This window comes from Toxotes jaculatrix, chromosome 11 (assembly GCF_017976425.1).
Source record: "Toxotes jaculatrix isolate fToxJac2 chromosome 11, fToxJac2.pri, whole genome shotgun sequence".
NCBI classification, from domain to species: Eukaryota; Metazoa; Chordata; class Actinopteri; family Toxotidae; genus Toxotes; species Toxotes jaculatrix.
The window spans coordinates 14,960,686-14,975,452 of NC_054404.1; the positions used below are offsets into that span (position 1 = coordinate 14,960,686).

A 14,767-nucleotide genomic window follows, 5' to 3' on the forward strand; every position below is an offset into this window, starting at 1 on the left:
TTTCTAAATCCCTAGTACATCTGGACATTCAGGTCTGCACCAGAGCTGACACAACCTGTTACTATCACACTGATAAGAAGCAGTTCAACAAGTTAGATTAAACACTCTTCTCTCTGGTTTTCTAGGTCAGGATGAGGATCTAATGTTTTGACTGAAGGAGAAGAGATGCTGGGCTGAATCCCACACAAACACATCCTCCACGTTGTGTGAGTGATGACTATCCGGCATTTGCCTGATGAGTAACGCAGACTGCACTGGAGGGTCTGATCCCCTTGAGTGGGAGACTATTCGGTTACCGAATCCACCTGGGTATTCAGTGTCAGTCATCAAGGTAATCAGCAGGCTATTCATAGCTCCCTGTATTCAGCCAATAAAGTTCACCCAATTTAACTGTGTCAATGCAAATCAGGTGAAAGCTTGTTTCTACAGTAGCATTTGATATTATTTAATTTTAATACATTAATGATCTATTTAGCCACAGGATGTACTGCTCAGCATGAATTTATCAGATGGAATTCCAAGAGATTTAAGGGGAATAGATCACTGAACTAAAGAGAAACAGATCACCATCTGTTCCTTCCAGCTTTACAATCTGCATCTGAGTGGGTCTGATTTCTAACTATGCTAAAATACTGGTGTCTAGATCTCTAAACTGGAACCTTACACACTGAATCACTTCATTGGGAACTGCATGGAGTGAGTGAAGGGCTGGGGGTGGGGGACTGAAAAATAAACTGTAACCATTTCAGTGGTTTACATTGTTTATAAAACTTTCTGTAAGTGGGGAAAATTTTCAAAAATCATTACCCTCATTCAATCTTTGTTGGATTCATGTGCGTATCATGAGTGTTTGTGCTCCTGTCTGAAAAGGAAGGGGCAAGGAGTGTTGGGAATTCTCTGGTGACAAGGTAAAATAAAAATGAAGATTGAGTTTCAGAAGTTTCCACTCAGTGAAATGTACATTTCCCATTGTGGTTTTTCTGGAAGTTCTCTAGTTTGATTAGAGACAGAATAGAGCTTAAACCCCAGTTTAGTACAAAATCAGTCACTGTAGTTAACGTTAATTCACATAACATAATTTCAAAAGATTAAGAAAAAAAGCATAAAACCATTAAGAGTTGATTTTCACAACTGATAAATCTTCATCATTCATTCATGATCTCAAGCCAAGTCTTGAACAAAAATACATGAAATTGCTTCATTTAGGGGAAAAAGCCACAAAGACTAAAATAAACTGATTATCACCAAGAGCAGTCACATGAACACCTTATGTAAGCTTTACTCATGCCACACTTGTTCCAAGAATTTTTATATTGCCTTCTGACGAACATAAAACCTAGAACTATCTTAACTACTTCCATTAGCTGCAAGCCTCACATAAAAAGAAATAAATACAAACATCAATGTAGGAGAGCTGTAACTTTTTGTGGTCGGTACTAGCTACAGAAAAAGGCCCATAAGGTTTATCAGAGTGGGAAATAAAATTACCAGAGCCGAAAAAAAAAAACCAAAACAAAAATAAATAAATAAAATGCTTTGGCATATTGTTTTCATACATTCATATGTTTCACCTCAGAGGATCTGCATCTGCTGAGGGATACTTGATGACAGCTCTCAGAATCAGAAGTTGACCTGGAAACCAGGCACAAATATTTATCAGAGAGCAATAAGGTTTTGATGGAGTCTGGGATGAGGAGTTAAACATGGAAGCAATCGCAGACATGAAAGAATGAAATACTCAATAATGCCTTCTACTGGGCCAAAAAGAACATTTTGAAATCCAAGAGAGCCTACTTGAATTATCCGCCTTATATGGATATCTGCTACTAAGGGCCAAAGAAAAATATTCTCAGCTACGTACTTTGGAAATTGAACAACTGCCGATTCACTCATCAACTTAGGAATGTTTGTCTAAGACAAAATGTTGGTGTGATTTGAATATAAGGTAATTTTGCACTCCCAGGAATAGCAGAAGCATAAAAAACGATCATGGTTTCTTCCTTAATGTGCTTGAATATTCATTACTCTTATGTAATTTTGACAGATTTGACCACTGATTTGAAATTGAGGCTAATAAGTTGGAGGTTGCATTCTCATGTTACAAACACCTGAATCTGAATTCAAGGCATTACACTACTGTGATTTGTGTAATGACTAAGTCATTTCAGAACTGACTGCCAGTCAGTCTAGAGAACAAGCACTCAAGTGTCCATAATGCCACGACCAAAGTAAATGTATAGAGTGTCAGTGCTTTCTTGTTTTGGTTATCTTTCCATACAGAACTGTAATGCCACCAAGGTTTTGGACGGGGTTTTGAACACAAGTTTTCTTCTGAAGAACCTAGTAAACAATCAATATACAGACATGGCTGTTTGATTGCACTTTTCTTCCCTGATTTTCACATTAAAGGTGCACAGATTACATACCCAACAGAACAGCAAGAATCAATACCGACCTAAGTGTACGAAGGTCCCAGATCTTAACACCGTCTGTGACTGCACTGGTGAGGAAGAGGTTGTATGAATCCGGTGCCTGTGTGCTGAACATGGAGCCCTGTGAAATATATACACACACAAAAAAAGAAAACAAAATGACTGAAATAGACTGTAAATCAGTTTAACTTAATGTCCAGTACTTGAATATTCTGCTGCTGTGTACCCTGCACTGGCCAACCGGTGTTTATATAATTATTTAAGGTAGCATTAGTAGTACCTACAATTAGAAGCTGACATTGAAGATGATGTAAACACATTGGGGCTGGAAATTAAACTGGAATGGAAGCACAGTTGTTGTTAAGCTACCTTTGAGTGTCATCGTCCATCTTTTATGTGCCACAGTGAGACAGACTGCAGCTATAAATATATTGAGTTTCCACTGCACATCTATACATAAATTCTATATCTTTCACACCAAGTTATCAGATGATACAGTCGAGTGTGTGTATGTGTGTCTGTATGAGGGAGAGAGAGAGAGAGAGCAGCGGTGGGGGTGTTTTTTGTTTAGATTTCCATTAAGAGTGTGAGAACGGGAGTCTGAGAGGGCATTTCCAGTTCCATTTTCCGAGAAGTCCTCTGCTCTGATGAGTTCCAGGTGAATTTTGCAGAAGAGATGATGGAAATTTGAAGTAGGAAAAGCTGCTGCTTCACATGCTGCAGTTCCTGATGTTTGGTCCACCTCGGGACAAGAGAGCAAGAGTGGAGAGAAGACGTTGTGTGTGCAGTCCCCAGGCAGGGGCAATCCCTCTGATCCACAGGTATTAACCCTCCAGCACCCAAAGGCCCTCGGGCACCCAGGAGGAGGACCCCACACTGACGCAACAGCCAAGCTGAAACAACACACTGCAGGCTTTCCACAATGCATGGAACACAATAGCTGGCGTGACAAAGAACCGGCACCTCTGGGTAGAAGGAGTAGAGTCAGCTGTGTGCAAGACTGCATCACAGTTGAATGGGTTAATGCATTTAATCCATGCTACTAGCTGCACTGTGTACAGCTAATCCAGGCTGGCCTGAGTGTTAAGTATGCACAGGTCAACATGAAGAAGTGACTGAGGTCAAAACTCCAAGGTCACTGGGTACAAGCCTCTGTCTCACACAAACACATTTCTGTATTCCAGTAAGTTGTATAAGTTTCTGTAAGATTGGTCAAAATTTCCATCATTTTTACGATCAAAATTAATGGTTTTATTGTGATTACAAAGCTGGCAAACATTCACATGACTATATGTGAAGAGAAACCATGACCTTCTTTTCACCGTAAAAAGTAATGCGATATCTATAAAGAAATGTAAATAATATGCAGAACCACAGATTTTAATGCATAAATTTATAACTGATATTTATAATTTCATTTTGAGCGATGCAGTATTACATTTTTCATAGCACTATAATGGATGTGGAAACAAGCCCAAGCTGTCTACTTGTTAGACACCAGCAAATTGGGCCCACATTGGTCCAAGACACTGATGTGGGAGTAAGGCCACAAAAACCCAAACTGCATCATGGAACAGTTTTACTCCAAGGCCATGATCCAGCGTGGAATCTCCTCCTGCCATCTCCAGTGGCAGTCTTAATCCTGATTCAACAGGGATTTACATTCAAACACTCATGATGATGAATGATACTGATGATGGCATGTCCTGTCTGTCTGTCATGGAAACGTTTGGGTAACCATGACATTTTTTTTAACCATGACCTTTTTTCATTCACACCACAAGCTAACACTTTTATTCCCTCAAAGACAATCTGTGCCTTATGTAACTCGCTCAACACTCATAGATGTCTTATGTAACACTATAACATCTGCCAAATAGTAGACCCTTCAAGAAAAGATGGAAGATGGAGCTCGCACTACCAAGTGATGCCAAGCCAAGCAAATTCTTTACTGCGTGGGTCAGGACTATAAGTCACTCAGTCTGCCTGTTGAGTGATGAGATGTATTTGCCTCTGTCATTCGCAAAGGTTAGGGGTTATCGTACGTTTTTGTCAAACTACAAATGAGGAAAAAAATCTGAGAAAGATATTTGACAAAAACCCCAGAGTGTAAGAAACTTGCATGTGTGATTTTGCTGTTTGTTTTTCAGTAATTAAAATTAGTTTTTTAAAATGTCATTTTCAGGATATTAATGTGCAAAGAGGAAACTTCAGAACAAATGTAATTAAATTTGTAAGAAATCATTTTGATTTCAAGAATGACACTTACAGTAGATGGTTGATCTATTAGAGTTGCCTGTTTTTTCACAGGAACATTTAAATTGCTTCTTACCTTGTTCTGAGTAATACAGTGGATGGCTCTGCTGTGGGCATCAACCGCCTCTGCAGCAACTGTAAACTTGTTCATGTCAAATACTTGAATGGATCGATCTGAACCACACAGCAGGACAATGTCTGAGACAACTGTTAAGGGAATTTATTATAATTATTATTTTAGAAACTATAGGCCTATTGTTGATGAGATGCAATTCATACACACGCACATTCTTTGTGACATTTATCTCAGCAGTGCAAAGTAAAACAACATATATCCGATCAAAAACATATGTAAAGAGTATCAGCTTTCCCTCATTCTTCATGGGCCATTACTAGAAGCTAGTTCTAAGCTGAGAAGACAGCTGAATACATTAGTTTAGTCATAAGACAACCCACACATTACACACAGTTTGCTTTCTTGCAGACAGCTTCTATCATTCCATGCCAGGATACAAGAGTGTATACTGATAAAAAAAAGTGTAAATGATAAAAATATCAGAAGTCATTTCTACTTGTGGTATTTTTGTTTGGCCTGTGCACAGAGGTGCAAAATAATTCCTGACAGGATCTCACTCATCCAAACGCAGCTCTGTTCAGTGGATTTACTGGAAACTAAATGCATTGTAAACCCTAACAAGGGGTTGGAATGCAGACATTCCTGAAAAATTAAAGACACCTAAATCATTTACAGGTAAAATCAGCAGTGGAAGCCCCGAGGCAACATGTGAAGTCTTTATGAAGCACAGACTGATTGCTGTGGTTGACATGGAAGTGGTCCAGCCAGATGCTCTGAGTAAAACTACTGACGGAATAGGTTCACTTTGCAGTCTACAGCATCAGTGCAGTCTAGACTAGTTTGTAACAGTTCCGTGAACAATAACAACAAGCAAAAAGGATACAGGAGAAGAAATCATTGACTGCAGACAAGGCGGTGATGTCTGTTGATGGTGTTGTTGTAAAGCAGCTTGCCAATTTGACGACACTCCGTTGCTGATATCTAAGACGAAAACGATGTTGCATTATTTTCTAAACCAATAAAGGTAACTGCTGTACATCTCACCGCACACCAATCACTCTTGCTCTCTGTCTGAATTATACAGCTTAAGGACAGAATTCAGCAGGATTTAAGATACACAGTAGTAGTACACAGTCAAGCAGTCTGTGTGGTAATGAGTGTCAGCAGTGACTGTGGTAGCAGCTAAATAAAGCCTTCCTAAATAAATTACATACATCTTAAAACAATCTAATCCTTTGATTTATGTTCTCCTTTTTGCAATGTTATTGCAATATATGTATTTGCATAGCTAATCATTATTACAATAGGTGGGTGACTGAAGGTGAAAAGGTCCAGATGACTGGTTTGAATCTCTGACCCTCTTTATTCTGCAAGTATTGTTCATTGTCCCTTGAGGAAGGCACTTAACCCCCAATGTGCCAGAGTTAATGTTTAGAGGCCAAGAAGACTGTGGTCCTTCCGTACAGCTTTGAGGTTTGAATATATTCCATTGTGATTGTGTAATACAATCTGATTTATTTTATGTTATGATGCTTCTTTCAGCTGTGTGAAAAGTTACCAAATACTAGAATACAAGAAGCATGAGCAGTAAACACAGTATATAGATTTGGAAAACGAATATTACAATGATATCCCTTATTTGTCATGCAAAATGTTCTTACAGTCCAAGAATAAATTTTGAGACCATACTGTGCAATGAGTCCACTGTTATATTAATGCCATAGGTTAATGTTTGATTTGAGGCCTTGCTGGCAAACGTTATAGTTGATTGCCTAATGTCAGACTGTCTCAATTTCTCCAAAAACTTGCATTTCTGCTTTTAATTTCACCAAAGTCACAGCTTAATTTGATTACCCAGGGCGTTCAATTGTATGAAAAACTGAGACTCAGCTTGACACCAAAAAAGAAAGAGAAATTTTCTTTGTCATAGTGTAATGGCTATTATATCAAAGCAATAATTTAAGTGCATCCATTAAACCAATTCACAACCCATAACTAACTCACTCATCATCATCCACTTTATATGTTATACTGTTCTGTATAAACGTACAGCATAAAAATCACTTGTAATTACCTCTTGATGTCGTCACATGTGATGTCCACATTATACAGGTATAAGTATAAAGAGGGTCCAGATGCAAAAAGCAGAAATTTGTCGAGGTAGTAAAACTGAGCACCTTTTATGGGTTTAGAGAACAAGCTGTTGCCCTACAAGAGAGAAGGAGACCACTTGAAATTAGTTTTCATTTATAATGCAGGAAAATATACTGTTAAAAATGTAATAACTGGGGACACATTAATGTAAAAAAAACTTTGAGAAAGTTTGATCCCTAATAGTTTTGTCTAATAACACAGTTTTGCGAAAAAGTGATTTCTGAAAACAATAATAAAACATCACTGTGAGTACCGTACATGCAACGCCCTCAAATCCAGAGTGATAATCTGCATCCTCGGCTTTGTTTGTGTTATTCCATCAAACCCACAGCAATAAATTTGTGGCCATGCATGGTAGACCACTTAATCTTCAATCATTGCTCAATTCAGATATCCCTTACAATATTTCACTACCAACAGCTCCTCGTTTTTGTCTCTTAACAGTTCACAGGGGAAGGTAAAAGAAAATCTGTGACAAAAACAGAGGGATTTAACACAAAAAGAAGCATCCTCACAAGAAACACTGTACATAGTGGTTCTCCTTAATTCCCAAAGGGTACAGTTGGAGTCTGTGAAGGTAAAAGAAGCAAACAGATGGGTTATCCTGTTAGATATTTTACTCTGTCTAGGTTTACAGCTGCACCACTCTCCCAACCACATCTAAAGACTTCCAGTGACAAGGAATCTTAAGGAATACTATGTGGTCAAATTATTTCTTTTTTTCTTTTCAAGTATACAGTAACTGTGCAAAGCTATTTGTAATTCTGGCTCACCCCGACAGGCTCTTGTCTCTGAAAAGACTTGCACTTGTTGCCAGGTTGTTTCACAAGAACAACAAGCAGTCAAAGGCTGCAGACCCAGCCAAGCTCAAAAACAATCTCACCGAGTGGAGCAAAGCTGGGATGGTTAGTATCAGTAATGGGGACACCCTAGATTTTGTGGACAGGCCTTTGTTTTCACTTGGCATGGGAAAGCAGAAACACTTCTGACTGTCCTATTAAACGTGACACCCAATGAAGTAAGGAGGGTCTGCACATGATCAGAGTTTTGGATGCTCTGAGCCCAGCAGATACTCTGAATGACAAAGTCACTGTCTTTGAGCCAAAAAACACATCATTTATCATCTCAATTAATTTGGCTTTCTCAATTTTAATTCCATGAGGCTATTCTTTTAAAAAAGGAAACACGGAATTAATTTATATCAAAAGGTCAAAGATACATTTTGAACAGCAATTCCCCTACAGAAGCTCAATTAAATAGGTGAGCCATGACGGAGTTTTTAAAGTGTTACACACTAAACAGATTGGCTAATTTTCATCACAGCATCTCTTATCTATATTTCACTACTATATTATTATTGTATTACATCCATCCATTGTATTACATCCATCCATCCATCCATCATCCTTACACATACACATCTCTTAGTACAGTAGACAACTTTAATGTAAAATCCAAATCTGAGACATTATACTCTGTAAGCATTTTACTGAAAACAACAAATGAGAGCATGAAGCAAAACATTGCGGATACAGTAGCAACCACTATTTTACTGTCATTTAAATGTGGTATCATTGCCTCATTTGCAACACTGCAATTATGGACAAAATCCTTCCAGAAATCACAACCTTCTTTGAAAACAGGAGTGAGAGTGAAAAATGTGTACAGCATGTGTCTGTAGTTATTTTGTTTTACTTCTGGACCAATTTGACTTTTTAGACCTTCAGAGGGAGGACATTTTTGCAATATGAGGTCACTCTGGCTGGTCCTCATTCCAATGGTTTTTTTTTTGGTTAGGTCTTGGGCTTAGAGTAATGACTGAGTGAAGCTTTGATTAAGGCTTAAGGTAGGGCATATAGTGGTGATGGTTAAGACTAGGTTAATAGAGACTGAATGTAATTCATAAATCAAGAGAAAAAATACACACAAGAGTGTACTGGTGAATACACAGGACATTTACCATAATAATAGCCGGCTCTGTGCTGCCATGGGCCCAGATTCGAAGTGAATGATCCTCTGACGCACTCAGCCACCACTGTCTGTTGAGGCTCCAATTAACACTGCTCACTGGCTTGTCGTGCCCTGCAGGCAGAGACAGAGATTTGAAATTAACCTGGAGATACAGTGTGTGACTCTAACATTTATTTTTATGGTACTGTTCAGAGTCAGGCAGAGGGAAGAGGCTCACAGTGACCCACTGGTCACCTCAACTTCTGTCCCGTTTTCTCTGCCGCCCCCTTGTGGAGATTGTGTTTCCGCTGCATTGAGTCCAGTGTCAAAGTGATGATTGACATGCATGGATATATTAGAGTTTACTGCCTAGAATCGTTGGGATTGGGGCAGTGGATGTTGGTGTGAGGAAGGATTCAATAGTGCTTAGAATTGTGAGGAATTTCTATTAGTTCAATCCTAGCTGATCTCAAAAGGCAATGCACCCTTTACATGTGTCTTTTTCCACCATCACACAGGTTTTACTGTCTGACAAAAACAAAGATAGCATGTACCAAAGTCTTGCTTTGCAGTATAAACTACACCCTTCTGGTAAAAGAGTACCGTTTATCTACAGTTTTAACAGTAATAGCTGAGTAAGTGAATATTTGGATTTTTCTGGAGTCTTTGATCATATGCCATGGATCCATGTCAAAGTATTTTAACCAGAAAAGCCCAAATAAGGCATGCCCCAAGATCAGCTTTTTAATACACACCTTGTCTCTTAAAAACATCAGGGGTAAGATCTTATCCTTGAATAGCTCTAAAATGTGAGCATAATTTGTGGGGAGTCGATTAATAAAGCCTATTATCGAAGATATCATGAATATTTCATGAAATCAATCACTCTTCATGAACAAGGAGAGAAATGCAGTGCTGATAAAGGCACAGAGGAGACTCAGGGCGCACTATGTATAACCTAAAAGTTTTTAAGGTAGGGATACTCATGTCCGCTTCACGCACCTGTGTAGACAGCTGGATTGCCAGTGAGGGAGGACTTGTACAGTAACACTGAGCTGTCGCCAAGACCACACAGGATTTGTTTTCCATCCCCTGGGAGAGACAAGGAAACAGAATTGTTTTATTAGGATATTTGAGTCAACAGCGGATTTATTATTACCAAAAATGGAAAAGCATTTTTTTTAAACATAGCAGTGAAGTGTTTCGTATGAACAATGGATCTGTTCTTAATCATATTCCATAAATTACTGTTTTACCTAAGCTCAACCTTCTAGTAGGGGATGGACAAAACTCAATGCTGTATATAACTCTTTTCTGTTTACTGAGCTGATACTGCTAATAAAATATTGTGGATTTAGGCTTCAAATGGTCTTCAGAGTTCAAACTAGAGATCATCTTGTGATAGGATCACTCCAGCCGTGATGCCTGTCAGCGTTCTGACATTCTGACCCTTAATCCATAATTACTCAGTACTTTCTCCTTCAGTAGTTATTCCTACATTACTAGTACTCATGGGTCAGACCACACCAATCTTCAAACTCGGACTTCATTTTGATCTCCACTATACACCTGTATAGTTTCATGAATGTATTTTGCACAGCTGAGACGCTATTGCGATGACAAAATCTGTCCATAAACAGACACCTGCCAAAATATTAAAAACTACCTCTGTTATAGTTCCTGCTACAGTAGGTGTCTTCAGGACACATATGTGACGACAAACATGTACATACACACACACACTCAAAGATGCACAAGGTGAAAGCAATACCATTGTTCACACATTGTCACAGCTGATAATAAATGTGAAATGCCTTCATGTTGTTGTATCTGTGGTCTATTATCAGCCGAGGGCTCACACAAATTTCAAGTAGCTCAGATCTAAAACCTAAGACATTCCTGACTGGCCACTTATTTAAATATATCATTATATTATGTTTTAAATATTATAGTAAGTGTTGCAGCAGCAAGATTGTCTCACCTGAATACTGAAGGCAATAGACTGGCTTGTTAGCAACGCTGAGATGAATGTATGGAACAGTAGGTGCTGCACTGTCTGCTGGATAATCTCTGAGGAGTAAACCCCTACATGACGAAAAATACGTTTAGCATTTATATAAAAAAAACATTTCTAAAATTTTCTCAAAACTGTATTTAAAATAATGGGACATCTTACATATTTTTGCTGGTCTTCTTAGAGGAAGGCTTCTTCTGGATATTTGTTTTAGGTGAAAACATAATCCTTCTGAAAAGAAAAACAAAAACAAAACAAACTTTTTCCCATGGTGCTTGATATATCAGTTTATTTGATTCACCAAGCCACATTTCATTCTATATTTTTTGCATTGTTTTTGCATTTTTTCGCAGGCTGACCAGTGAGCAGGCCAAGCTGCTTACTGGTCAGCCTGTGCTGAAGAGCAGAATGTCAGACAAGCCTGGAGGGTTCACTGGGAATGCTTAGTGGGGAACTCTGACTGCACAGATTATGTCTCCTGGCAGAGGTTAAATACACCCCATTCAAAAACTCTTGCTGAAATAGCTAGAAAGGGCTTATGGTTGAAAATAGTTGGTGTTTATCATAATGAAACTTGGGAGATGAGGTAATTTAGGTACCAGGGCCTCTGTGAAGTTTAAGTTCTGAGTCTTGGACTGCCTGAAAATCCCCAAAAGGATTTAAAGTTTCTGGGTAAACAACACCTGCTCTGCTTGCCCCTCTGCCCCCACTGGCCTCAACTGGATGAGTGTGCCCGAACAAGTCAAAACTTATGATGAAGATCACTTTATATGTATGTTTTATCTGAGGTGTTTTATAATAACACTGCAGTGTGATGCAAGTGCCCAGTTCCATACCCCCTCTTACTTGAATGTACTTTTAAGTTGTGCTTTACACCCTTATCCAATTTTTGGCAATAAAATAAACTGGCTATTAACCTACCGTGGGGCACTGGTGTATCCAGATGACTTCACTTTAGAGTGGAAAACCAGAGGCTGCTCCTTTAATCCTCCTTTATGAAAATGATAAGGTGGTCAATAAGACACAGACTACCACAAGCTGCATACATGACGTGTGTATGCCCAAAACAAAGATAAAAGATACTCAGCAGATGTCATGACTAAGTAGTATTACAATATGAGACAATTTTTCTAAAGGAAGAATTAGCATTTTTCACAATTAGGACAGAAATAGTCATTATACTGTAGTGGTCTTTCATGAATTATACTAGGAAAGGAAGATAAAATATTACTGGCTGACCACTCTGTGCTGTGAGGATTAAGTGTATCAGACACAAACTGTGGGATGGTTCATTCTGCTCCCTGTTCGCTGTCAGTGCCTTTACGATATTACAATGAGCTCACTTTTTCCACAGCTATTAAAATGTGTGAGGCTCTCCAAAAACTGTTCTCCTGTCAAATACAGGCAAAGTAAGAAAATGTCACATAATCTCTGAGTGGCAATTTAGGACTTAAGTTGCATCAGAACAAATATCCTGATTTGGATTACAGCCTCGACCCCAAGTCAACATCAGTTTATCTCCACCTACCATCAATTACATTAATTAGTTAATGAATTTATTTGGCTAACAAGGCTTAAAACTACAACTAAACCTGGACAAGTTAACTGTGTGAATGTCAGAATGACAGTGGCATTTGAACTGTTCTTTAAAGCTTTTTGAAAAGGAAATTCAATTACAGAATCATTTATAAAGGTCAATAACCAAAAGCAAACTTATGGCTAATTACTTTATATCTGCATAAAACAGAAGCATCATAAAGTCAGCAACAGATGTACCACATCAGTAGTTTAAATTTTCTAAAATAACATTAAACTTACAAAAACCTGGACAGCTAAACCAGCTCACCTGACTGTGTTTGAATGTTAAATACTGTTTGTTGTCCTGCTTAAGCTCTCGTACAACTCAGTGGAAACATGGTCCCAGCACAATACTACTGACATTTAATGCAAGTGAAACCAACCAGTTGAAACACATCTGGATCTCTTTTCAGTCCACTCTTATCTGGGAGAGCTGTTCATCACTCTGGTTTTGGCTTGAATGGTATTCTCCTGTAAAATACACTCGACATCCTCTGAACAACTGCTCTGCTCCCCTTTGCTTGGATTTTGAATTGAAATTTGAGCTTCTCAAGGTACATGTTGTTTCTTTATTTGTTCAGCCCCAAAGGAAAGTGCTGCTGATACTATTCATGCTGTGTTGCTTCTGTAAAAGCAATATTCTTATTTGCTTCGTTAATTCAACGTGACTTTTTTCCCATGAAGAATCCTTCATTTTATCAGGCGTTTGAAAAGCAAATGTAAAAGGTTGTGTGACACTGGTATGGTATCAATCAGCCATGACGGTGTAAAACAGTACATACCAAATGTGCCACTGCTTTTTTAACCTGAGATCAAAAGTTCTTTTTGCCACTGGTCACTCACATGTAGCACCTTCCTCCATTCCTCCATTGTCTAGAATGTGAGGTGGGGTACTGAGAGTAGCTTTTGGTCCAGAACAGATTATATGCAGGAAACTAAACATTTTAGCCCAGAAATCTAATTACCTGGCGACGCAATCACTTGGCGTTACCCAACAGCCCTATTGACCCCCTGCTGATATATAATGGTCATTTAGTTTTATGGGCCAGTAAAAATCTCATAATTTACGCTGACTTTACACTAGAAGCTATTTGAAGCAAAGTGAGAGTTTCAGACAAATTTCCAAGTCCAGTCATATCTGCGTAAAATCACAGCAGTTTGCTGAGTGTTCCTTTTACTGCCCTCATTATGTAAGACTTAGCCTAAGCTGTCTAAACCATTATGGCAAATTTCATCATATTGAAATTCTTCAATCCAGCTCAACACATTAGGAAGTTTAGCTTCTGAGGCACCAGCTAACAGAGCCACAAATGGTTATGGTGACAATGAGGTTTTGCCTGCAGTCTCAGCACATTGCACCACCATCACGTAGCCTTTGTGCTGTTTAGGTCTGCACCTGTAGGACTAAAAACCATGAATGGTTATTTGGCTGTTTAGATTGATGACACTTAAAATATCTATAATCATTTTTATTATGATGATAGATATATTATTATGTGATTGTTTACAGCTTGAGTTGCCTGCATTAGAAAGGACAAGGCCCAGGAGTTTATGCTAAAGTAAACCACTAACTCTTGTCCTCAGAGAATAGGAGATGGCAAAGCTCAGACCTCCCTCTGAGTTAGCTGATGAAATGTGGCCCAAGAAAAAGACTAAATAATTCAAGCTTCTAAAAAAGCATAAACCATAGCAGCCATATATGACTCTAAGGTATTATTTTTACTGTAGCCAGAGTCTCTGGCATGAGTTATTGCCCTGCTGACCTGTGAAAAGTGGGGCATATAGCAGGAGAAAGGAGCAAGAGTAAAAGTAAAAAGGTATCAGAGGCACAGTAACTGAAGACTGACAGGAACTACAAATACAGAACCAAACTAAGGATCTGACTGCAAAAGAAATCATGTAAGACCTGAAAAATATGCTACAGGGAACATGAGTAACGTGATGCGGGAGAAATGTTCAAAGAGGGCAAAGAATATACTACCGGATGTATATATGCAAATAAAATGCTAAGCACAATATCAAACTTTAACAGGGAGCTAGATGTAAAGTAGATGTGCTAAACAATAAGGTCCTCTGTATTAGCAGTAGCAGTGACTAATGGAGTAGTTGAAAGCAGGAAACGGGAAACACTTTGCGGTTTCATTCAAACTGGACTTGTGAAAACTTCACACTTCCCTGTGTCTCACAGATTGTTTTTCTCATCTCACTCTACGCAAAATTAAAAAGCAGCTCTAAAAACATAAGACTGAATTTATGTTTAATTCTCTATATCAGGCCAAAGTAGACTGAGGTCTTGCAGAGGTCATT

The 14,767-nt window shown here is 38.6% G+C and overlaps 1 protein-coding gene across 1 annotated transcript in view; it reads right to left on the minus strand.

The window, feature by feature from the left end:
* The window catches only part of wdr27 (WD repeat domain 27), a 40,041-nt gene that overhangs the window by 16,872 nt on the left and 8,402 nt on the right, over window positions 1-14,767 (minus strand). The window contains exons 13-21 of the mRNA XM_041049536.1: window positions 11,804-11,873; window positions 11,045-11,113; window positions 10,850-10,953; window positions 9,871-9,960; window positions 8,879-9,000; window positions 6,839-6,972; window positions 5,648-5,745; window positions 4,765-4,862; window positions 2,456-2,553 (exon numbers count right to left, since the gene is read on the minus strand). Of these exons, the coding sequence (XP_040905470.1) occupies window positions 2,456-2,553; window positions 4,765-4,862; window positions 5,648-5,745; window positions 6,839-6,972; window positions 8,879-9,000; window positions 9,871-9,960; window positions 10,850-10,953; window positions 11,045-11,113; window positions 11,804-11,873 (883 nt within the window). The remainder of the gene's footprint in view (window positions 1-2,455; window positions 2,554-4,764; window positions 4,863-5,647; window positions 5,746-6,838; window positions 6,973-8,878; window positions 9,001-9,870; window positions 9,961-10,849; window positions 10,954-11,044; window positions 11,114-11,803; window positions 11,874-14,767) is intronic.